General features: G+C 42.2%; 5 protein-coding genes across 14 annotated transcripts in view; 2 read left to right on the top strand and 3 right to left on the bottom strand.

Moving 5' to 3' along the window:
• The window catches only part of LOC147156461 (double C2-like domain-containing protein alpha), a 32394-nt gene extending 29200 nt beyond the window's left edge, over positions 1–3194 (top strand). The window contains exon 11 of the mRNA XM_086064218.1: positions 416–3194. Within this exon, the coding sequence (XP_085920344.1) occupies positions 416–552 (137 nt within the window). The 3' untranslated portion in view covers positions 553–3194. The remainder of the gene's footprint in view (positions 1–415) is intronic.
• Positions 1–5555, bottom strand: part of adprh (ADP-ribosylarginine hydrolase) — a 56527-nt gene extending 50972 nt beyond the window's left edge. Inside the window, exons 1-3 of one of the 5 annotated variants that reach the window (XM_086064220.1) lie at positions 5088–5555; positions 750–789; positions 388–654 (exon numbers count right to left, since the gene is read on the bottom strand). The gene's annotated coding sequence lies outside the window, so the exon portion shown is untranslated. Of the gene's footprint in view, positions 1–387; positions 655–749; positions 790–4813; positions 5050–5087 lie in introns of those variants that run through there. The other 4 variants (XM_086064219.1, XM_086064224.1, XM_086064221.1 and 1 more) reach the window with 4 other exon arrangements.
• A 1834-nt stretch (positions 5556–7389) lies between these two features.
• On the bottom strand, positions 7390–14760 carry prrt2 (proline-rich transmembrane protein 2). Of its 2 annotated transcripts, XM_086065357.1 has the most exons (5): positions 14560–14760; positions 13733–14023; positions 13233–13522; positions 11996–12125; positions 7390–9531 (listed from the first exon to the last, which is right to left on the bottom strand). In XM_086065357.1, the coding sequence occupies exons 2-5, from the start codon at positions 13974–13976 to the stop codon at positions 9515–9517; spliced, it is 681 nt and encodes a 226-aa protein (XP_085921483.1). In that variant the 5' UTR covers positions 13977–14023; positions 14560–14760; the 3' UTR covers positions 7390–9514. The 2 variants fall into 2 exon arrangements, with proteins under 2 accessions (XP_085921483.1, XP_085921482.1); XM_086065356.1 differs by lacking the exon at positions 7390–9531 and having other exon boundaries at positions 11970–12125.
• A 1173-nt stretch (positions 14761–15933) lies between these two features.
• kif22 (kinesin family member 22) lies at positions 15934–23134 on the bottom strand. Of its 3 annotated transcripts, XM_086064366.1 has the most exons (14): positions 22994–23134; positions 22624–22785; positions 20643–20840; positions 20287–20414; positions 20031–20182; positions 19746–19955; positions 18722–19112; positions 17833–17956; positions 17525–17639; positions 17200–17389; positions 16776–16858; positions 16413–16613; positions 16279–16338; positions 15934–16207 (listed from the first exon to the last, which is right to left on the bottom strand). In XM_086064366.1, exons 3-14 carry the CDS (start codon positions 20828–20830, stop codon positions 16178–16180), a joined length of 1872 nt encoding a protein of 623 aa, XP_085920492.1. In that variant the 5' UTR covers positions 20831–20840; positions 22624–22785; positions 22994–23134; the 3' UTR covers positions 15934–16177. The 3 variants fall into 3 exon arrangements, with proteins under 3 accessions (XP_085920492.1, XP_085920493.1, XP_085920491.1); XM_086064367.1 differs by lacking the exon at positions 22994–23134 and having other exon boundaries at positions 22624–22786; XM_086064365.1 differs by lacking the exons at positions 22624–22785; positions 22994–23134 and adding an exon at positions 21070–21235.
• pagr1 (PAXIP1 associated glutamate-rich protein 1) lies at positions 21881–24963 on the top strand. Of its 3 annotated transcripts, none has more exons than XM_086064371.1 (5): positions 21881–22087; positions 22617–22806; positions 22949–23282; positions 23363–23454; positions 24568–24963. In XM_086064371.1, exons 2-5 carry the CDS (start codon positions 22635–22637, stop codon positions 24801–24803), a joined length of 834 nt encoding a protein of 277 aa, XP_085920497.1. In that variant the 5' UTR covers positions 21881–22087; positions 22617–22634; the 3' UTR covers positions 24804–24963. The 3 variants fall into 3 exon arrangements, with proteins under 3 accessions (XP_085920497.1, XP_085920495.1, XP_085920496.1); XM_086064369.1 differs by having other exon boundaries at positions 21882–22087; positions 22617–22815; XM_086064370.1 differs by having other exon boundaries at positions 21892–21949; positions 22617–22815.
• Positions 24964–24985: the final 22 nt, after the last annotated feature.

Raw genomic sequence — 24985 nt, 5'->3', positions numbered from 1 at the left:
CCCCAAAACTAGCATGTAGCAAGCGTAGGCCTCGGGATAGAAGATAGGGTACGATTAATGCTGGTTTTACGAAAAAAAAAAAAAAGTCATAAGCAAGTTTGACAACTTTTGTCTCGATCCTTTAGTGTAAACTGGTCAACTTTTCCTAGTCTTCGCCTTCTGACAATATCAAACACGTTTTGAGAGTATCGCTAGTCTTCGAGACCGCCAAAAAAAAACAAAAAAAAAACAATAGATGTGAGCTCTAACAAAATTGGAAAGAAAAATCTTTGAGACGAAAGGCAAACAGCGGGAAGTTTTCCAAATCTTCCGATACAGCTAGCTTAAATCCGAGAAGCTAACGAAACCTTTGCGAAATGTAAAGCGATTGAGCGCCGCTTGCTTTACCTATTCCGGTGTCTTTGTGACGGTTCAGGGGGCGTGTCCTTAGGGTGCCACTCGCAGGGCGACACCCTGCAACACTGGATAGACTGTCTGAAGAACAAAGGCAAGAAGGTGGAACGCTGGCACACGCTGACCAACGAGCTGCCCGGCTCCACGGCGCAGGAATGAAGCGCAAGCCCCCTCGGGACCGTGCGAGCGACGGCGGCGGCGACGGCGCATCGCGGCCGGCGGGAAAGAAGGCCTCACAAATGACTTCATCATTCATGAAACCTGAAAGGCATCAAAGTCGGAGAGAAAAGCGGGTTGAGACGCAGCTCGCGACAGGCCTGATCGTCACAGCCGGCGTAAAAAGGGATGCTTGTTACCTTTTTTGCGGTCCTGTTAGCTAGCGCAGTCGTTCCCAACCTTTATTGACACAAGACGCATACAGTTTATCACTCACAACAAGACAAGAGATTGTGGTGAAACTGTAGGATTAAGCGAAAATGCTCTATAAACTATACAGGTGAACTTGATGAAAACAGTTACAACAACCGGCCCAAGAGACAAAAACAGTGACCAACAGAAGGAGAAAACGAAGAAGCTTACGGCATTTGCGATTCGTTTCGCGTTTAACCAGCGACTTCCGAATCAACTCGAATGGGTTACCAATTGTATTTTTTCCTAAAATCACATCATAGTACAAAAAAAATGTACATCCAATTCCATCATAATGATACATGGAGAGCACTTATCCAGCGCTTTATCCACGCCAGACGACATCCAAAGCGCTTTACCAAGACTCACATTTACATTTTGGGAAACTTGAGCCGCGTCACACTACAGAAAGATTTTCTTTTCTTTTTTCATTTAAAATAACTTACTTTACAGTAACCTCAACGATCCCACGCCGTACACTGGACAACGTCAGAACCCAGGGTGTTCTTTTGGAACAATTTGAAATCCAATCCGCTTGTGTCGTGCCAGCTGCTAGCTACAGCACCAAGCTAACCGGGGTGTGTTTTCATATTTCGTCTTGATTGCTCTAGGGCGGCTTAAGAAAGAGTAAACAAAAGGTGCCGGTACACTGCCTGGCTGGCTTTCTTGACTGACTGCTTAACAGTTTAATTTAATGCTCATTTGAAAAGCAAGTGGGGGAGCCGTGACGCTAACAAGAGAGAGGATGAGGGAGAGGGAAGGGGAGAAACGACACTAAGCTAGCACCAGTTAGCTTTGTTGTTTTGTCACGCTTATGGGCCAACCGTAATCATTGTGTTCTAATTCAAGAGTTTGTTACTAGCTAGCTGCTTGGGTTGATTAATTATGTGACGCTACGATAGATTACACACTCAATTTAATCATAAAATACAAAAGTAAGAAAGGTAACAGTTAGCGACACGGGCTAATTGTACCTTCTGCCAGTTGTTGAAACAGTATGACATTGTACTTCCTGACACTATACAGCTCTGGCATAGATAGATGAACTAATTCAGTGAAATTGAATCATTTTCCCGCAGCACACCTGATTATCTCTCAAGTCACAACGGTTGGGAATCACTGCGCTAACAGCTCTTTTGCTTTGACATGAAACCATCCGGGAAATAAGAAGATTTAGCGAGATGGAGGATTTGTGTATCCTACTAAGTTGGACCAGTTACGTTGATCAAATAAACACGCATGCACATCTCGCGCGCGCCGCTACAACGCTTCCGAGGTTCTTCAAATAGACATTTTGCATTTATTGGATTTTGGATCTACGGGCTTGTCACAGCACGCGCCGCTGACGGCCTAATAAGCTGGAAACGGAGAATCGGTTCTTCCACGTTAACGACTTCTTGTCAATTGTTTGCATGTTCGGTGTTGCTGGCGTCAACTCGGAGACGAGGGGGGAAAAAAAAACGTGCTGCGGAATGAAATGTTCATCGTTGCTGCCAGTTGCACTCTTTTTAATCGCAAGATTATGTTGTTGCGGTTTGTTTTTTCTAATGTGCTTCAAGTTGTCAAATGTGTCAACGCAAATATCCCAAAGTTACAAACATTGAGCAAGGTACACTCATACCTTTTTTTTTTTTTACAACCAACACAACACACGTAACCTGATGTTTATTGTAGTACCAAGACTGAACTGTGAGAGGCAGCATGGTGCCAGAGGGCATCCAGATTTCCACAAAATACAAACAAAGAAGTAGTGTTGTTGTAGTAGTAGTAGTAGTTTGAACATTTATTTTATATTCTAGAATAGTAGTACATAGTTATTTTACGAGTACATTCAAATTCTGTGCAATTGTTGGTATGCGTGTACCCCGCTTGGCGCACTTCCTCATTTGCACTACAGGAGGCGCTGCACATATTTTCAGGAGATTATTTAAATGATCACAGAACAGTGAAGCCCTTCCATATTTGTAGATGGCCAAAGCTATGTCTAACACAAAAAAAAAAAATAGTGCTTTGGTGCCACCTTGGTGCCAAGAATTTTGAAGTGAGCCAAGGAGCTTCATTTACTCTGGCCATAACCTTGTCTAATGCAAAATACTGCTTTGCTGCCATCTATAGGTAAAGGCAAGCCTATTTCTTGTGGCGGTTCTCAATTATTCACATTTATTGAATTAAACAAGCACAGAACATTCTCCAAAGCAGACGCAATTATTTGTGGACAGCATTGAAGGGAAGCTGCACCATTTATGTGTGAGGCATGCTAAAAAAAAAATTGATGTAAAAATATATATGTGTGTATATATTGTTGGAGTGGGAGGCCAATTTTCGGTTGTTTGTCTTCTGGAAGTTCAAGTGAGCATGGTTTTATTTTGTATTCCATAAACTGTTCTTATCGATTTGCTTTGTGCAAGCCTCTTATTTCTTTCCAATAAATCCAACACTGCCCCTTAGAGGCCAACATGTAAAACTGCACATTCCCCTCACTTCAAAAGCTGATCTGGTCTGTCTTGTTGTGGAGTTTGACCTCGACGGCGTGTGTGAGTAATGTTGTGTCAACACGGATACACAAGCCGACGCGAGGTACAAACGAGATGAGATGGAAGGAAAGCACAAATAAGACGCGGCAGCAACACAAGAAGAAGAAGATCCAAGCTGACATGTTACATCAAACACATGGACTCGAGGCCACGCGGCTCGCAGATTATGTTCAGGGCATGCGGGATCAGATCTGTTAAATAATTAATAAAACAGTAGGGGGTGGGGTTGATCTAATTATTTTTTAATCCCTTTAATCCCAACAAAATTAAACATAACTACCAATAATAAATCAAATAATTATCAATAATTAGAAATCTGCCTGTTTTTTGAGAAAACAAGTTGCAATTTTATGAGAACAAATTCAGATTATTATTATTTAGAAAACAAAGAATGAAGAGAATAAAGACGTATTTTGTCAAGACTTTTTTTTTTTTTAAGAAAGACACATTGTCAGGGCAAAAAGTCTTATGAGAATAAAAATATTACTTTTCATAAATAAATGCCTTACTTGCTATAAAGAGATAACATGATTATTTGGCATTTAACAAAATAGAGAATAATACTGAATCAAAAAAATGACTTTGGGAAAAGCCGAAAGGAAAAGAAGTAGCACTTTTTTGGGGGGGGGGGGGACAGGATTATTTGGCATTTAACAAAATAGAAAACGATACTAAATGAAAAAATATTTTTATGCATCTTTATTTCCAGACTGATACCAGTACAAGTATTTACTCGAGTACTCCCAATATCAAATAAAGTACTGATACTACTATAAAATGTCATTAAGCACAACAGATAATTGTGAAAAAAGACCTTTCTAAATGGCTGCTGTATAGATTTACTCGATGACAGATTTTAATTTTTTGCTTAACGTATCGGTGCCGCACTGTTCTGGTATCAGCACCCTTGAATTTATATTTTATTATTTTTTATTTTAAATTATATATCATACACATCTTTAAATTGTTTGAATAATTATACATTAATTCTCACAAAATGCAGAAAATCCAAAATAAAACTTTCACTCTCAGGTCAGCTTGATGACGTGTTTAAAACGGGCAGACATATTAAAAACGGCCCATTTTTGACTGTTCTGTTTACAACGTATCATTGTGGCCTGCTGAGCCTCTGCAAAAGGTGCAACATAACATTTATGGATGTCACAAAAATGCTGTGGGGAGGAAAAAAAAGAAGACACATTGATGGCAGTAAAGCTGACAACATCGCAAACTCTAGTGAGAAAAAAAACACACCGCGAGGCCGTTTGTAGGGCATTAAGACACTTTGAGCTTCGGAGCAGCTTTCAAAAACACGTTTGTCAACTTTGAGATATATTAAATAGGTAAATCCAAGTATTAAATGTCAAATCATTCGAGGATAATTTATCCCAGTTCCAACCTGAAAACGCTTGAGGCGAAAGTAAACAACCAAAATGGCGGATACGGATAGTGATAAATGTTTTTTGTTTAAAACTTACCTTCACGCAAATTTCCTTCATTTATTGCATTTATCGTATCCACTTATCCATTTTCTTAACCGCTTAGTCCTCACAAGTTGGGTGTATTCATCTTATTTCATAAGAATTCCATACAGTTCAGTAGTTCACTGTATAATTTCCTGCAGGGAGATGCTGTCACGTGCGTTGTGTTAAGTGAGTGAAGTTGTGCCGAATATTTAAGAACGAAGAACGCTATCTAGTTTTATACTCGAGTAAATTGTGTTTTACCAATCACGGCATGTTCAATTCAAACCTGAATTCGACAGTGACGTCACATTGAAGTCGGTTCGGTCCAGTCGGGGTCCTTCCCACCCCCCGAAGTGGAATTTCCGAGCTCAAAGGGGCGTTGCCGTACACACTTCCTGGTCTGAAGTCGGAAAAATCCGACTTCCCCACTTTCCTTGAATGCAGCATAAATATTTACAACGGCTTCCCAAACCACCAGTACGAAGTTGTGTTTGGCTCATGTTCAATTCAAACCGGCAGCCTTTCAGAGGACGCGTCACATTCACAATGAATGAGTCCACCGAGAGCCGGCGGCTCGTTTGGCATCCATTAAGCTCCAATTATGTGCATATTATAAACATATTCAATCAGGAGGCCATTTGTTATGCCGACTGAAGGAAAACACCCTGCTCCTCTCTTCCCACGTGATACGTAATCGCTTCAAATGTGCAAATGGCAACGTCATTATATGCTCACGAGGCACAAACAAAGTAGGATTTTATTTGACGTTGACTATTTTTTTCATGTTGTGCTGGAGTACCGAATTATATGTGCACATATGCGCGTTTGTAGTATAAATTTGCCACCGCTGCTAATTTGTGAGCAGACTAGCTCTTAGCATTAAGCGTAGAATAAATATTAAAAGTGTCAAACTATATTGGTATTTGTGAATTTGTAAGTACGGAATATAGGAACATATGTCTCCAAAATTAATTATTCAGTGGGCAGATTCATCGCATTCATAATGCATGACGACATCCTCGGAGGAGAGAAAAAAATGTAAATAACGCCGCAACGCCGAGTTTAAATCCTGCACTCTCACACTGGAAAATAAAATAAAAAATAAACGTGGAGGAAGTAGCGCAGTGGGTTAGACTGTTATAATGTCCCAAAAATGTGTATTCTTTCTCATTGTGTTGTCATTTGTCGTTATTGAGCATGCGGGGCGACAGGATGCTGTCGGCACACCGCAGAGTGGTTTGCTGATATGAGCCAGCTGGATTTAATCCCACTGACCCACTTAGTGCTTATGTGGACAAATGTGAGCGGCTGCACGACAGTAGCTGCTGTCAAATTAGCTGACTCACAAAGACTGCACAGTATCGGTGCCTGTCAACGTGGAAACACAGCCCAGGGGATTTTTATTTGGGGGGGGGGGGGGGGGGTTGTCATGTACCGTATACATATTTCTATATCTATAAAATGTTGTCACGTTAAAGTCGATTCAATCCGTTTTATTTTTTGAATTGTTGCGTCATTTTAGTTTCATAAATTTTATATAAAGAAAAATATGATGCAATGGCGGAACAAACTTTTTTTTTTTTTTTTTATAAATTATGTATTATGAGCATTTGTTGGCCTATATGTTGTTGTTTTAACATTAACATTTTCCCTTTTTTTTTTTTTTTAAGGCAAAAGGTTTCGTTTACTTTGACCTCAGAAGCTGGTAACACGAAACCTTTTGTCTTAAAAAAAAAAAAAAAAGGGAAAACAAAAGACTATATAGAATCTTTTTTTTTTTTTTAACCAGTAACATATTTTATTTGTTTTTAAAAATTGGAACCACATCACATTTTCAATCTGGGTCATTTAGAAGGTTTATAATTATTGTAACTTTCATGCTAATTTTCATTAGCCTCTATATCCATTTGCTTAGTGTTAGCATTAAGCTAGCGGACTTTCATTAGATAAATTATTTGTTTTTACTTGAACATTTTTGGTCTTTAAATATTCAATTCAACTTTGCTTTGTTTGTCAACGTCAACGGGGCGTGACAAATATCTCAACGCAACAACGCGCTACCCCTTTTTTTTTTCTTTTTTTTTTGGAAGAGTAAGAGCGCTGATGAATTCTTTAGAGTGGAAGTCAACCTTAAACATTTCTTGACAATAATATGTTATATGTGACCTCACTCGTCTAAACATGACATTCTGATTAATATTACATTTCTGTAATATGAGTTATAAAGCAAAATCCAGCTGTTTTTAATTTATCATAGGGGGCGGCCATTTTGCCACTTGCTGTCGACTGAAGATGACATCACAGTTGCTCAGGCAACGACCAATCACAGCAGCTCGCCTGTTTTCCGAAGCCGAGCTGTGATTGGTTGTTACATGAGACCCGAGTGGCAAAATGGCCGCCGCCTGAGATGGATAAAAAACGGCTGGATTTTGCTGCTTAACCAGAACACAACATAGAATGTTTTACTATGTTTTTATGCAATTTAATCATGTTTATGTGGATTTTCACAAATGGTGGCAACATTTACAACGTAGCCTCAGTGTTTCGTTCCAAAAAGGTTGTTTTGTGGAAAAACAAGCACCATCCGCCCGCATGCATTGTGTCTTTATTATAAATATACTGCATAAGTATCATATCCCAAAGTGCCGACTCGTGGTTGATACAAGAATGAAAAATCCCCACGGCATGCCAGTCACCACTTAAGACCGTCGGAACGTAACGCGAGTCGCCGGCTGCTAATCGCCCCGCTCAACTATTAAACTCAGGTCACTACATTGAGGATTATATGAGCGGAATACATCTTGAGAACTCATCAAATATACATCAAAAAGAGAGACAATTGTGTACAGTCGGTAAGAAGCCGGTCGGTTTGCGTCATCACAGTGAGAATGGCGGGCAAAAAAGGGTACGCGGGAGTCGACTCGGGTTTGAGAAATACGCAGCAGAGGGAGTGCAGGCCTCGCAAAAATTTATATATACAAAACTGGAAATAAAATGAAAAAATGATCACTTGCTCTGATTTTGCTTTTGTTTGGCAAAAATTAGCATTTTTGTTTCAGTCTATTAAATGTTCCCCCCAAAGCTGCTATTCATAATCCATTGAGATGCACTTAGAAAGGATTTCAATTGTAAATGCATCTCTTCCTAAAAAAAAAAAGCTACGCTAGCTACGTTTTACTACTTGGACTGCAATCACCCTCGTTTACTCAAAATATGGCCGACAACATACGCGCGCGCGCGCGCGCGCACACACACACGAGAGAGAGAGATCTGTTACAAATATTATCAAAAAGTAACCTGTGACCGACAATTTGAACGTTAAAGCGCACTCACTGGCCACTTCATTAGGTACACCTGCGTCATCTGACGACATCCAATACAAAATAACATTTTTTGTTGATTAGTCTCTCCTTGAGTAGATTTTCCTAATAGTGGGTTAGTCCCTTTTTTGTTCTCTTTTAACCCCAATTTTTTTTTTAAACCAGCGGTTAAAAAAAAGAATAAATAGCCCGATTTGGGTCAAAAATAGACTGCTCTAGTACTGGAAAATAAGCAATTAGACACAACAACCCCAAAAAACTTTACTGTTTTGTACAAAATGACCCAGAAGGTTGTGTCAAATTGAACCAAGTAGTGGATTGGTCCATTTTATACCCAAATTATTGTTGTTGTTTTTAAACGCAACTGTAAAAAAAAACACCCAAAAAAAAAATTGGGGGTAAAAATGGACCGATCCACTACTTGGGTCAATTTGACCCAACTTTCTGGATCGCTTTTTTCCAAGCAATAGGTGATTTTCTACAAAACAAACCCAAATAATTGAGTCATATATATATATATATATATATATATATATATATATATATATATATATTTTTTTTTTTTTAAACAACTGGGTCGTTTTGTACAAAACAACCCCAAAAGTTGGGTCACTATAAGCCAAGAAGTAAATCAGTCCAATTTTGCCCACAATTTGGTTATTTTTGACCCAAGAGAGTGTATTTTTCCTTAAGGTCGAATCTTTGCTTGTATTGGCTTCCCTTGGAATGCTGCAGGTGTCCCTAATGTTGTGTCCCGGGGGTGTCCGTTGCTACACTTTCAATGGTGGGACTCACAGTGCGAAGAAGATTCTGGAATGTTTTGGCCCTGTGACGAGTTTGGCACGTATGTTCTCCCTTTGCTCCGTGTAAAAGTCTTGCGTAATCCCCTTTTGGCCATTTTCCTTCTTTTCTTTCCTCGCTTCGCCTCCGTTTGAAAGTGGCGAGGAGGCGCCGTCTCAGAACAAGGTGACGCTTTCTCCTCCGGGAATGAGATCGTGCACAGGCGGGGCAGGGCGGGGGCGGGGTCGGGTGTCTCCGAGGGGATTTGACATCCTGGGACCGCCGCAGTCAAGATGTCCAATCCGGTGCGACTTCAGGGACCAATCAGTTTGTCTCCGTCCTCCAGGTGGACGTTCCCAATCCCTCCCTCCCGACCTCCCCTTGTGACTCAGCAGCATGTTTTTTTGTGTGTGTGTTTTTTTTTTTTTTTTTTGCATGTCGTCTTCCAAAAGCAAGAGAGACTCCTGTAAGATCGCAGGGATAGAAAATAAGTGGCTGTTTGGTTTTAGTCACACATCCAGGTAACAATTAGGTGGTGCAAGACAGGCGGTGCAGGTGCGGGGCCGGTCGGGATGCGGCTGCCATATCCCGCGGTTTCATCCCGGGATCAAACTCAGGTTTTCACATTGACTAAAAGAAGGAAAAGGAAGCGGGTTAGTTGGCGAGCAACTCGCTGGCCATTGACAGCGTGAAAGTTTACCACACATCATCACAGACGCTGGGTTAAGGCTTAGTAGGAATAGGGCTTGACTAACATGGATTTTTTTTTTTTTATGTTTCTGAGTTTTGAGAATAAAATTCCCATAACCAATTAATCAGCCGGTTAATAATTTAAATAAATATAATGAATACAATTCATTCTTTTTGGAGTCCCTGATTGCTTAGCAACAAAAAATGTGAATTACAGGCAGAACATTTGACTGTTATAAAATACTTAGGGGGTCCTTTTTTTAAAATGATTATTATTGTTTGAACGTCATTATTTTTATTGTATCAAAACGCTATTAAAAAAATGGCAAAATCAGCAACAAAAAAAAAGTATGCATTTTAAAGCAGATAGTATATTAATGATACATTTATTATTTATTTATTTGACTTATTGACAAACAATGACATTCAAACACCCAAAACATAAAAAAATACTATAAAAAAAAAGTTTTCATGAATGTACAGTGGACCCCTGGATTAACCTATTCTAACATTCTGTTCATATTTATTCCCTCAAATTTGGCCTTTTTTTTTTTAACACATTGGAGGCTTATCAGCTTTTTTTGAAGATTATTTGGAGTTTGTTAAAAAAAAAATCTTTTTTCACCAATGCATTTTAATTACATGTGTATTTTTGCAATTTGTGGGTCCGCCTGGTTCTCTATCCTCCACTGTAGTATGTAAATATCTGACATTTATTTTGTAAAAAGCAGAGGTGCCAAATCCAGGTCCAGAAAGTAAAAAACCCTGCCACAGTTTGGCTTTAGCTCCTGGTGCTAGCTAGCTACCTAGCTGGTAAACGAGCACCATGGCAGCTAGCTAGGGTTAGCTAGCTAGCACCAGGAGCTAAAGCCAAACTGTGGCAGGGTTTTTTACTTTCTGGACCTGAATTTGCCACCTCTGGTAAAAAGAATATTAACGTTTAATGAGAGGTTGTGAGCATCAACGACTACACTGAGGCCGTCGTGGCTACGTGTACAAAACAAACTCCGCCAAGGAAGATTATGCAAACTACTCAACCAAATTCCACAAAACATAATCCGGATGAACGTGACATTTTCCTTCATTTATTTCTCAAGAAACGAATGAATCTCATAATGTCAAAATTCAGGCATGTGTGGAAAAGTCGTGACAATTTGATGCACTTTATGCCTTGGCGGAGGTCTTCTGCACTTTTCGTCCCCAGTGAACTCATCACAGTTGTGTTATGAGAATCCCTTTATTAGCCAGATACAAGAACATACATCAGGTTGTGTGGTACAGGGAGAACAAGAGACTTCACATCGTGTACAAGCAAACACAACATTACACAACGCACACGCATACGCACACACACACGGCTCTGTGGCATGCAGTCATTTGCAGAGAAAGGTCGGACGTGCAAAAGGATGACAAATATGTCAAATGGAGACGACAAATGGTTTAAACACAGATGAAGGTAACATCTCACAGAGATGGAATGGTTGTGTATGATAATGCAAAAAAAAAAAAAAAGTCTGACAAATATTCCATTAAAAAACTAAAACTAATACTAAATCTAATAAAAACTAAAATGAAGAATTTAAAAAAATTAAGAACAAAAAAACAACAACATAATATATTGCCTTTTTGCTGTGGCTGGAAAATGTCCCATTTAGTCATTTGCAAGTTTTTTTTCACTACAGGACAACGAGGCACTCTAAAGCAGCCACGCCAAACCAAATCCCTGCTCCACATGCTGGCTGTCTAACCTGACTTTTCTTCTTCTTCTTTTTTTTTTACACCCTGACCCTCGCTCTTCCACCTTCTCCAGGTGCCATGCGCACACTCTAGGCAGACGACGAGGCACTCAAATTCTCATTCTTTGCACTCTTTTCAATTCATGTAGAAATCTCTGAATTCACTTTACAAATTTCCGTGATGTTATTAGACTAATATTGGATTCACACAGTAATGTTAGTCTACATTTTGTTTTTGGTATAATATTGATCGTTTCTACGAGGGACTGCAAAAAAAGACATTACAAGGAAAATGGCTTCCAAAAAAAAAGTCATAAAAACAGTATTATGATATGGAACTATTAGCATATAGATTAAAAAATGAGGAGAAACTAAGCGGAGAAAAAAAATGGATGATATGGAAACAGCGAGAAAAAGATGACATCACAGATACGAATGACTGCGTGGATAATGTAGCAATCAAGCTCTTCTGTTTTGTTTTAGAACGGGTTGCATCTTTGAGTGTGCGGGGGGGGGGGGGGGGGGGGGGTCAACTTTTAAGTCAATTTTTAAGTTCTCAGGCGAAGAAGAAGAAGAAAAAGAAGTTCATAGGAGACAATCAGCACAAAAAGGTAGAAAAGGGGGAAGGAGATGTGAGAAAGCTTAAAGGTCCGATTTGGGACACTCACTGGCCAGGTTGACAATGCAGGCGATGATAATGAGCGTCCCGCCCACTAGCGACACCACGGACAGCATCTTGGCCACGCGGCCCAGACGCACGGCGCCGTCCAGGTTCCCTTGCTCCAGGCTGTTCTTGGACTGGCGAGAGACGGCGAGTCAGTCAACTGGCAATGGAGACCACTTTTATGCAAAGCAAGATGGACGTCCTAATTAGCTGGACCGCCCTGTCGGACCCCTAACTTTTGCACGCCACTGTTCATAACTTTAAGTTATGACTATAAAATGGGCGGGCACCTGAAATGACGGAGGGGCCACCATTTTTTCAGCAGTCGTACTGAGGGGGCCCCACAAAAGGACCACACACTTCCTAACCAAAAATGCTGTTTTAAATATGGACAAAATATGTGCTCTTAATATACAGTATTTTGTTTTTCATAAGTTCCAGTCAAAAAAAATTAAGAATAAAAAAAAAAGGTATAAAAAAAAAACTACATACATTGGTTTTTCCCCCTTGTCTATAAAAATTGCGATTCAAGAACGGCATAATCCTTTTTTAACACCAAAATGCAATAATCATAATTATGTTTTAAAAATTGTAACCCCACAATAAACTATACAAAAAAAACTCATAAACCCCGAATATACATTTTCCATGAAAAAAAGGTAAAAAAAAAGGGGGGGGGTGGGGGAATAGTAAAAATAAAAAAAATTGCTAGGAGTATTCACATTATAAATTGTAAATCCCAATGCAAATTCTACAAAAACTCTGATAAACTTCCCAATATATATTTATTTATTTTTATTATTATATTATATATATAAAACTGAAAAATATTGAAAATAAAAAAGCCATGAGTATTTGGGCGTCGACTGTAGTAATTGAAAATTGTTTACAACCCCCCCCCCAAAAAAATTCAGAACACCGCCTCACCCCACCCCTATACAATAAATAAAAACATTTCTACAAAAACTCAAAATATCTGATCCCGCCACCCCCCCTCCCCCTCCAAAAAAAAATATACAAAAACTGATGAACCTTCAATAAATGTTTTCCCACAAAAAAATGGAGGTTTGCTCAACCCCCAAAAAACCCAAAGGGCAAAAAAAAAAGAAAAAAAGTGGTTATTCTGTGGTCCGCTGTAGAAGAGGAAACATGTTCTTAATTCACCCCCCCCCCCCCCGCCCCCAAAGAATATTTTTGATTGTTATTTTTTTTATAAAAAGATGAAATAAGGGAAATCTCACCATGATGGAGTAGACGAATCCCACGATGTTGATTGGCCACACGGGGCAGAAGCAGGCCAGCACGGAGAGCAGGAGGTAGTCCTTCACCTTGGTGCGGTCCAAGGGGGGGTTGGTGGCGATGCTGGAGTGACGGGACAGCGAGGGCCTGGGGGAGAAGGCGGTGTAGCCGATGGAGCTGGCCCGGCTGCCCTTCCTGGTCTTGGCGTGGTGCGGGTACGAGATGGAGTGTTGGCGCCGGGGGGGCGACGAGACCACCGGGGAGGCGTTGTCGCCGGCGAGGACGCCGTTACCTGAGGCAAATAAAATATCGGCGCCGATGGGCGGAATCCTCAACTTATGTTACATCATCTTCCCAAATACTTTTTCAAGGATCTTAGAGCCATGAGTGATGTCATACGACATGGCTCCTCAACAAAAAGTTGCTGAATTACTGTAACGCATTTAACTTTGGAGCCAGCCAGCCCACACACACAATTTGCATTCTTGACATCAACACTCACTGCTCTTGAGCTTCTCGTTGATGACGATGACCAGCTCGCCTCTGGACACGCTGCGTGGGGGTCCGGCGCCGGCCGGGCTGCCGTGACTGCTGCACAGGAGCTGCTCGCCCACTCCTAGGGAGGGGCACGGCATGGCCACGGACACTTGGCTCAGCTCGGGCTCCTCCCGGTCCAGCAGAGACGGTCGCTCCTCTCCGGGCCAGGCGGAGGGAGACGACGACGCCGGCATCATGTTGACCGCCATGAGGATTTTTATTTTTTTTTTTTGAAACAAAAAACTAAAGAACGTACCTAAGGGAACAGATGAGGTCTAATGTGAATTGGTGTTTAAACCCTTTTTTTTTCCATTTGCCCCCAACCACCAAAATTAGTTTTTAGCTAAATTTGCGAGCAAAGTTCGCTGTACCCCCCCCCCCTCCCCTCCCCTCCCCTCCCTCAGATACCCACAATTATTTGCTGAATTATTTGTTGAACAGACGACTGCTGCACAAATTAAACATAATGGCATTGCCATGACGACAAATGGGGAGATACAAACAAGCTAATAAGGACGCACATATATATAAAAGCAGCCACGCAGGTGTGCACACAACGTGTGTACACAAACAGCACAAAAAAAAGAAAAGAAAAAAGGACAAAGCAGTGATGGTGGAGGTGGGTGGGACAAAGAACCAATCCTCACTAATTAGCTCGCTGCTTTCAATACACTGCCAAACAGCCACATTGGATTCTTACGTAAAACAAACACAAAAATAATATTTAAAAAAAACAACAACACACACACACAAACGTGTCCAGTAAAGAAGAAAACAACACTAGAAACTGACCTTTTATTTTGTTGTATTCCGACGTTTTGTTGTCAACAACAGCAGCGACTCGACCGTTAGCATCGCACGTGATTCATCCGAAAAGAAATGAAGAAGAAATGGTGATGTTTTCCCAGTGTTTGTGTTGGCGTGTTGGGGCATCCGTGTGTGAGGATGAGGAGGATGGCGAGGAGGATGCTTGTTGGGGTTGGATGGAGAGAGGAGGGGGGAGGAGGGGGGAGGCTCCAGAATGCAGGGCGGGCCGAAGAGGGATGTGAACAAGTGAAAGCAGACGACGTGTTGATGTTTATGGAGATGGTCGATAACATTTATTGTGCTTATCGATCCGTGTCAAAAATGAGGTTGGGATGGAGAGATTTGAATCATTTTAGTGCAGGGATTCCATTGCGGTTTTAGGACTGCCCGGGAAACCAGATATCACGGTTGTTACATAGAGAGCTATAACGTGCGCACAGCAAAGACTAATTCGTGTTTGATAAAATTTTCATAATCAATGTGGACTTCTGGGTAACCGAATGGAGCGCACCTTCGCCAGGAAACAGTACCGTTTCTTGAGAGGGTGCGCTCGATTTACCCACCCACCTGTCCAGGTAGCATAACATTACTGTATTTCATGAAATACAGGTAGAAGTACGAGACGAATGTGACTCAAGTAAAAAATAAATAAAAATACTTAATGAATATAATTATGGTATAACTGCAGATTGTATAGCAGCTCACAAGGAAGATAATAGCAACATTTTGTCATATTTAGCTTCAAACAATGTTTTAAGGGAATTTTCAAAATGAGGTAGCCTAGCTAATATAGCTGAAGGTGCTCTTAAAATGAAAAAACACCACAAGGAAGGTCGCTGTTGTCATATTTGAAACAGTTGTGTAAGGATGCATCACATTTACTTCATGTCAAGAATACAAAAACAACCCAGGACGTGCTGGGATTTAAATAAAGTAAAACATGCTAGCGCGCCATCTTGCGGCATAAAAGGGTAACTACAACAGTCACTAAACGCATGCATAATAGTTTTTGTAGTTCATGTAACGGAAATTGCATTACTTAGCATTCCAGTCATTCAAGAGTTGGCACCACCATGTTGTATATTTTTTGTGATTTCCTGAAAAACAAATAAAAAAAAAATATTGCTTTTGAAAACCTTTATAAGTACAAAATTTAGTATTACGGCACTCTAATTAGTTGAAGGTTGCAAATCAAAGCTCATATTAGCGTTTTTGCTTTAACGTACTAGCTGTGATGCTAACTAGTCAAGAAGAAACGTAGCTGCACAGTTAAAACAATGTAACGATTCTGTTTGTGATCATGACCAATTTTGAACTTCATGGAGGGTTACAAATAATTCTGCACAAGGTGATTTCTTAGTTGTTTTTTTTAATACATCTGCAAACATTTCAGAAAAAAAACATTTGTCACGTTTGCATGTAAAACTTTAGAAAAAAACAAAAAACCCTAATGCATTTTCAAATAAGGCAGTAGGCAAAATGTGTAAAAAGTGATGCGTTCTGAACACTTTCCAGATGCCATTTACACACTATATACATATTTACATTCCAATACATCTGTATTGGCATCATAACCAAACGTCCCAAAAATAAATGAAGGGGATCACTTTCCCATCACACTCAAAAGGTTTGCCTGAAAACAAAAGACGAGCTTGGTAAGTCGATTGGCCACTTCATTAGGTACACTTGCACAACAACACTTGCCTTCATGAAGGTGGAAAATCTTTTCTCCGTCATCCCCTCGACTTGACTCAGATCCTCCAGCTGCGTGACGACAAGCCAACATTACAAGTGGGAAGCGCAACGTCGCCGTCGAGGCGCCGCGCTTCGGAACGTACCCGAGCGAAAACGCCGCTGACTTCCCTCCAGCCCAGGATGAGTTTGGCCTTCTTGTCGCCGATCTGCTGCAAACTTTTCAGCTCTTTCATCGAGCCCGTGTTGAGGATGTGGAGAATCTTCTGCCTGGCCTGCTCCACGACAGACTTCTCCAGCTGCGACTCCCAGCCGATCAGCGTCAGGTTCTCTTTGCCGTCGGGAAGCTAAGAAAACAAAACAGAACCAAAACAAACTTTTTTTGAGACTATATATTTTCACTACGCAATGTATAAATAACACACAGACAAGATACACACAAACGGCCACACACTTCCTGTGTGTGTGGCGTGTGTACGCGCGCGCACACTGCCGAGCGAGATGCTGACCTCAGCCTTGTCCGGAAGCGTGGCGGCCGCTTTCCTCTTGACACACACGGACTGCTTCCTGACGGTAAGCGCCTTGTGCAGCACTGAAAAAAAAAAAAAAAAAAAAAAAAAGGGAGGGGGGAGAGGGGCAAATTGGGGTTACATTTCGGCCACGCCGCCATGAATAATCCAAACCGATTCTATTTTTGCAGTGACGCCATCTTGCTCCGTTTGGAACAAGAATGGGTCATGCAAGTCGGGAACAATGTTCAGCAGCATTTCCCACAAACACTGTCCAATGTGTGTCTTTAGGTGTGACGCACTGACAGACTTATTAGTGAGGAATGTTTTTTTTTGTTTTTGACCATATTTGGACAGTAACGAAGTTCCGTTGACCTGAAAAAAGCCAATTGGAGCACAGAATGGACCCATCACGAATCCTTACAGTTCTCCTGCAGCGGTTGGACCATAGCTTGCTGCGCGCTGCCCTTTGTGACGTTGGCCTGTTTTTGCCGCAGCGGCGCCGCGCTGCCCCCGAAGTTCGGCTCCTGACTGGAACGCGACGACTTCTCCTTGGCCGGCTGACTGCCGAGCCTGGCCTTTCTCTCGCACTCCTGCTGCTCCCGTTTGAGCTCCTGCGCGGACGAAGCAGGGTGTGACATGGCAGCCATCGCCAATGATGGGAGGTAACAAAGAGTCGATTTTTTTTCCCGCTTTACATTTGAAAGCGGATGAGTGCTTAATACTTCTTGGATGCGGGGGCAAGTTACCTGGATCTCTTTGCGAGCCGCATCCTTCAACAGGCTGACCTGGTCTTGGTTCTCGCAGCACATCACACGCTTCTCCAGAGCGAGCAGCCTGTCCAGGACGGACGGTTCCGACAGACTGGAACCAAAAAGTAGGCCGGCGGTCAGATCAGAGGCTCAAAGTCAGACGCGGACAGATGGCGAGAAAGCAAAGCGGACGCGTGTAGCAGCGCAGATGGCCGCGCTTTGTGCGCGTCTTGGCAGAGCTCAACAATACGCAAATGAAGCGTACTTCACAAGACGGCGCTCAGGGAGCGCGTGCGGCCTCGCACCTGTGCAGGTGAGTCGGCGGCGAGGTGGAGGCCTCCTGCTCCGCTTTCTTCTCATCCTTCTGCTTTTTCTCGTGAGGCTCGGCGCCAGACTGCCCCGCCTCGTGCTCCTCTCTGGCCCGTTTGACTGGGGGAAGAGAGGGGGGGTGAACAGTTTAGTATGCAGGGCGCAGGACGGAGCACGATTGTTGGTTTGGAGGGATGCCATGGCGTGATTTCAGACCGCAATGCGGTGTCTGAATTTAAGTCAACTTGAAGATCTGCAACTCTGATGCTGCCCTCCAAACAAGTGGGGGGGGGGAAATAGAACTTCATCAATTACAGCACAACTGTTCCCATGCATCTCAAAAATATGTCTGTGGTGTTCTTTTGTTAAAACGCTACAAGGATCGATTAAAATCAAGACGTCTTCGAGGGGTGTGCCCCCAAAAAAATACACAAAAAATAAATCGGTTCTCATAAGAATCGCGATTCTCATTTAGTGCGATTCGGAATGGATTTTGAAGGTCCCAAAATCTATTTTATTTTAACTATTTACTCCAGTCGTGCCTTTATTGGGAGCGCTGTTCATGTTGTACCCGATTTGGCCACTTAGGGGCAGTGTGGTTCCATGCGGTCTAATACATTAAATTGTAGCCACATTAGAGAGTAGAAGGAAAAAGTCACGATCAAGTTATTCCAATAAAAGCCCCCCCCCAACGTGGAGCCATTCTTTTGAGTGATAGAAGTGCAGCGATTAGCGCGCTAATTAGCGAGTCAGACTGGCGCAGATCATTACAATTCCTTGCAAATCTATAGATTGAAGCAAAAATCATTGTCAATCAAATCATTTTGAATCTAATCGTGCGCGTTTGCACCACGGGTGCATATGCGGGAAATGCTTTGCCATCACCTGGCAGCACAGCCACAGTTTCCCGGGTGAAGGGCTTGTTCACGATGAGCTTGGACTTGGCCGCAAAGTTGAGCGCGCTGACCGTGTCGAAGCAGTAGTCGTACTCGGGGGCGATGTTGACGATCATGAGCGAGTGCGCCGAGCCCCCGAGCGAGTCCTGGAGCAGGCGCGTCAGCTTGCTGTCCCGGTAGGGCACGCGCACCGACGCGCCCGACTTGAGCGAGTCTACCACTTTGCTGAGGGTGAAGAGCGACAGGTTGATGGCGCCGCTTTCCTTGAGGCGGATGCCCTGGTTGCCCGTGCGGCGGTTGTCCTCCGAGCCGGCCAGGTCCACCAGGTAGAGCTTGCCCGTTTGTTGGCGGCGGGGGAGGCAGCGCTGAGTGCGCACGACCTTGATGAACGGGAAGGGGGAGGGGGAAAAAAAAAGTTGATTGGCCGGGTGCAAAATGAAAGTGCAGGAGAAAAGCAAATGAATGTCACAGAAGAAGAAAAAAAAAAGATAGCAGAAACCTGCTTGTACCTCTCCCAAAAAAGTCCCAGAAAGCCCAGCAGTTGCTAACGGGAGCGGTGTAAAGAGAGGGTTGATGTTAGCATCGGCTACCAAATCCTGGCCTACTGCACAAAGGCCACGACCTGCTAAAGACGCTTTCTCGAGGTTCTAATAGAGGGGTGCCCAAACTTTTTTCTGCCAAGGGCCACATTTCTAAAAGTCTAACAGGTTCACAGTTGTCCTTATCTGGTCATGTGATCGGAAATCAGGGCTGATCGATAACAGATGAAAATAATTTTCCGCCCCCTTAATTGCTAAAAATAAATAAATCTTTACCTGATTTGAACCACTTCTGACTTAGTCATATAAAAAGTTATGTTGGGACCCCTCACCGTTTGGACCGGTCAATTTTACTACATGCCACAAATGGCCCATGGTTCTTAGTTTGGACAGCACAGTTCTCATTCAAGCCTCCCAAAAGGAGATTCAAAGAAGGCCAAGAATGCCGGAGACGCCAACTGGTTGCGCTCAAACCTTTATGAGGAGGACGGCGTGGCTGCGGCTGGAGCGCTGGTTGAGTTTGGTGGAGGCTGTGGTGCGATTGAGGCTGGCTGGCCCAAAATGGTGTTCAAAGTCAGAGAAGGACGACATCGTTGTGTGTGTGAGGCCCGGAATGAGGATGTTCTTGTCTTTGTCCTCCCGGATGGGCAAATCCTGGGAATTTGGCGATAGAAGATCCCGGACCTGAATGGTGGAGATTGAGCGTGACTGAAAACCACTTGAGGAAAAAAATTTTTTTGAACGGTCTAACGCCCATACCTTCTCGTTGTAAATTTCTAAATAAGACATTCCAATGGAGTAATCCCAACCCTCGTCCTCATTCTGACCATTAACCAGGTTGAAGACTTCCCCAACAGCATGAGGAATCACGCCAGGCTGCTCTGAACTGCCCAACATGGTATGCGTCTTGCCTTTTGACGAGAGAGGGGAGAAAAAAAAAACAGCAGGGAATTAAGACAACACAAACGCTAAATCGTAATAGAGGACGTCACTTAAAATTAGAAAGGCAACATACCGGCTCCTGTTGGTCCGTAGGCAAAGACGCTAGCGTTCTGGCCCCTGGTAATGTAGGGTAGAATGGGCTTTACCGATGACAGGAAGACTTCTTTTTGTGTCGTTTGCGTCCCGTGGAACACGTCAAAGCTGAAACAGGAAGTGCGTCACTTTACGGCAGGTAGCGAGGGGTCAAGAATAAAATAGAACACGCTTTATTTGTTAGTTCAGCTTGGCAAAACTGAGCAAAATTTCCAAAGCACCTTGAAATTATATTTTGAGACATTAGATGTGACATAAAATTTGAGTTAGAATACACACACACACTTTTCGGAGTGCTTGATCGAAGGTTTTGAACAAAGACGGGCGGATACTTACTGGTATTTCAGCGTTTCTGTTGCATTCCTCCAGTTTACAATCTCCAAGTTCTGCGAGTCCAGGCCTCTCACACAAGGTCCCTCGCCTCGCTCGTCTTGTTTGTCCATAAAGGGCCGAAGGCGAACCGCAACCTTCACCCGGGAGATTTTCTTGCGTCCGCGGTCTGAGACCGACACGCGCTGGGCCATGTTTTGACTCCTGGAAGATGTGAGCAAAGTATACGAATAAGTCGGTATCCCGTGTGTCTAAATTAAAATGTAATGAACTGCTGAAACGTCGCTGTACATAAAAAAAAAAAAAATGGGGGGGGGGCATATATCAGGGGTAAACGAGTCACAAGTTAGCGGCTAACTGCTAACCTACAAGAGACGCAAAACTCCGCCTTTTATTGCGCGATTAAAAAGCATACTGTATCTCTATCACTTACCTGTGCTGTGTACAAAATGCCAGAAAGGATGCCTTTATTAATGTCTTAAATACCGTCCTAAAATCAAATCCAGCAGCATCGTGAAGGCCGCTCTTTAACAATGGCGAACAGGACCTCCAAACAATCTAACCGAAATCTTTTCAAACGAAGGCCACGAAGGCGGAAACGGCAATCAGCCAATCAGAACGCAGACCAAAAGAGCTTCACGACAATCGGCCAATCAGAACCCGCTAAATATTTGCCACGATACAACGCAGCATTTCTTAAACAAAATATAATAATAACACGCTAACTAGCATTGAAAATAATAGCAAATGTAAAATGCGTTTTTATTCACATTTAAATCAATTAATTTCCGCAAAGTAGTGGTGCGAATTATATTCCCGCCAAGGTCGACCATACCGGAAGTAGCACCAGACGCAGATCTCCAAATGTTCCATTTCTGCACGGAGCACAAGATTTAAAAAGGGTTGTGGATACGCAATATAAATATAATATATGCACAAAATAATGACTGTGGGCCACAAAGTACAACGTGCGCATGAAATGCTAATTTGTAGTTTCAATATAATTTCCAAGAACAATTTGACGGTCTGGGTTGACAAATGGAGCGCACTTTCGGTATAAATTGCCCCACGGAATGCCCTTGTCTCACAAGAGAAGTTGCGCTCGATTTAGTTATCCATACTGACCATGAATAATACTAAAATAAATTATTTGCATTTTGTGAGCGCATTCTACCCATTTCGTGGCCACAAAAATGAATTTTTTTTCGTGGTTGTGTCTTATGCTCCGTACCTACGAACCGCTGCCGCACTTTCGTCACAGCGCCGGCTAATTCACATGACGTTGAAGTCAGCGCGGGTGCAAAATTCAGCAGGTTATTCTGTCCAAAATGGCGCTATGTTTACGTATGTGTCTTGCCGTGCAGTTACGATAATGGAGCGTTTCGCCGATTTCATTCATCGTCGGGGATAACTTTATCTACGCTTTCAGCAAAGACAACACCCAGCGATCGGTAATGACGAGCCAGCGCGCTAATGTTTGTTGCGTATGACTTTCCATTCAAACGTGGGAAGTTAGTCAAATGAGGATTTGTTTCTTGTGTCTATTTGCACAAATCATACTACGTAGTCTTGTATGAACCTTCTGCAAATGTTCCTGCAAAGGGCATTCCATTCACCCACTTATTGTATTTAATAATTCTTCTATCTGGTTCTTCTCGCTCTTCCTCGTTTTTGAGTCCCCTGTAGCTGCTATAATCTGCATCACTTTTCTTCCCACATGCTTTCCTTAAGCTCTCCTCAGATGCCCAAACCACATCAGTCTTGCTTTGTGCATTGAAACGTGTGTAACATTATGACTTCCGTCAAGTTATTAATTTTTTTCTTTTCTTTACTCACTCCAGACTCAACGTTATCTTTTTCGTAACGTGTTCCCATTGTGGTTAATTCTTAAAGGATATACAGGACATATAAGTTAAATAGGAAACATAAAAACAACCACAAAAGCGACTACTTTTTTTTTTTTTTTTGCTTACACCTTAGACGTTACCTTAGTGAAGGATGCAGGCTGAGGCCCCAGATGTGTCCCTACGTGAGGGCATCCAGGCTCTCGGTGTACTAGAGGCGGAAAGTAAAAAGGAAGAATGCAAACAGGAGGACGAAGGCATGGAGCAACAGGATGCTGAGATGGCCGCTGCACCTGCGGAGGACACTGCAACCACCGACGGCAAAGGTCAAGAAAGTGAGGCCAATTATACTATAAATTCACATGAATTTGACGACTCAGTGATGTATTTAAAAACAATGCAATGGATGACATAAACAAAATTCCCTCCAAGCAATGTTGACAGTTGTCCCTTTTTCTCCCCCACCAGACCAAGACACAGATGCGCTCGAGGGAGACAAACACACAAACGCACCTCAGTCAGTAGCGGGGGCGGAGGACGGAGAGGGGACACGGGCGGCAGCCAAGGACGGCGAATGGGAGCTCGTGTACAGCGACGAGGAAATGGAGGACCCCAAGAACTGGATGCCTCCTCCTGCTGAGATCAAAAGACTCTATGAGCTCCTGGCCAAGGGTGAGGTGCTGGAGCTCAATTTCGAACCCCTTCCCCGGAGGCCGCCCACGCCCGAACGCCCCGTGTCACCTGAAAGGGAGGATGAGGAGGACGAGGCGGAGGAGAGAGAGAGGAAGGAGAGGGAGCGCAAGTCAGTATGACGACAATACTTTCAGGGCCATTTTAGTCTTCGGGGATTTCATTTCCATTTTTCTTTTTTTCTTCCCCCAGGCCGCCAAGTCCGACCGAGTTTGACTTTGATGAGGAGCAGCAATTGCAAGCCACCCCGAAAAATGCCTTCATGAACAGACGTAGAACACCAGGTGAGCAGGCCACCCAAATCTTCACTATCAGGTTTTATAATCTACAGAAAGCCGTTTTGAGCATTTATTGCATATCATTACTGTCCGCGTTAAGTCCCATTTTACATATTACGGCAACTTTCCATAAAGCTATTTAATAATGTATTTGATAGCCTTGATTTTGTCTTAGGAGTATGTGTTTTCCACAACTGTAGGACAATTCCATGTTATGTGAGGCAAAACTATGTACTAGCCAGGGTTTTAACAGGTTAGGACTTTTCATTATATTTTTATTAAAAACAATTCTGGTTTAAATTCATTCCTTTTTTTTTTCATTTTTGTTTTTATTAGTTTAAGTATTTTTTTTATGCATGTATGGAGTATTCATCGAGTGCAAGATGAACTCATTCACTGCCATTAAAATTCATTTGAACTATTTCTATTAGTTTAAAAATGTTTCCCACTTTTGTGAGAAAACCTAGAATTGTTTATTTATTGTATATTTAGAACAGGTATAAAATTGGTGAATAATCGTGAGTTAACTAGTGAAGTCATGCGATTAATTATGATTAAAAATTAATCTCCTGATGCCCCTAATTTTTTATATTTTCTTTTTTTTTTTAAGAAAATTTTATTAAAAATAAAAATATTAATTTTTTAATTAATAAAAAAAGAAAATATAAAAATTTAGGGGCGTCTGATTAAATTTTTTCGTAATTAATCGCATGATTTAACTAGTTAACTCACGATTAATCACAAATTTTATATATATATAATTTTTTTTTTTGATTTTCATACTTTTAACAAAAGTGGGAAAAAATGTTAAACTAATAGAAATAGTTCAAATGAATTTTTGACGTCAATGGCAGTGAATGAGTCAAAAAAAAATCACCAAGTGTTGTGTATTAAAGTTGACCTTCCTTCTTCCTTTCTTCTTCTATTTGGCCTTCTTGTGCCAACTTTTTAAATGGCTCTTCAGATTTGTGGACTTTTTAATTCTTCCATGTGACACAGTCGACATCGGAGAAATCCTAATTATATCATAAAAAAAACAAAAAAGAAAACTCTTGCTTTGTTAACAAAAACGTCTTTTTTGTTACTTTGTTTTTCAATTCTGAACTTTGGTCCCTGCAGGGTCTTCAGCTCGCTCCTCCGTGAAACGGGAGGCCAGACTGGACAAAGTGCTGTCGGACATGAAGCGACACCGCAAAATCGAGGAGCACATCATGCGCACGGGCCGAGACCTCTTCAAGAGCGAGAAGAAGCTGGAGGCGGCGCTGTCGCCCAACAGCCAGAAGGAGCGAGAAAAGGAACGGGAGCGAGACAGCAACCCCAATACCATCTTCTCACCCAGGCAGAGGAGATACTGAACACTTGTGACGAAACGACGATTGTTCCGGAGGACCCAATGTACATTTTCCAAGGCGCTTTTCTAAAGTTGAATTTTTATTAATGTAACGAGCTTTGTATGTTTTCTATGTTTTTTTTTTTTTTTGTATTATAGCAATAAACATGCTCTCCTGAGAGGACTGATGACTTGCATTTGTGTGTG

This window comes from Leptonotus elevatus, chromosome 20 (assembly GCF_054856555.1).
Source record: "Leptonotus elevatus isolate MCC_2025b chromosome 20, RoL_Lele_1.0, whole genome shotgun sequence".
Classification (NCBI taxonomy): Eukaryota; Metazoa; Chordata; class Actinopteri; order Syngnathiformes; family Syngnathidae; genus Leptonotus; species Leptonotus elevatus.
Note: the sequence above shows the minus strand (reverse complement) of the source record. Positions and strands in the feature narration are given on the sequence as shown.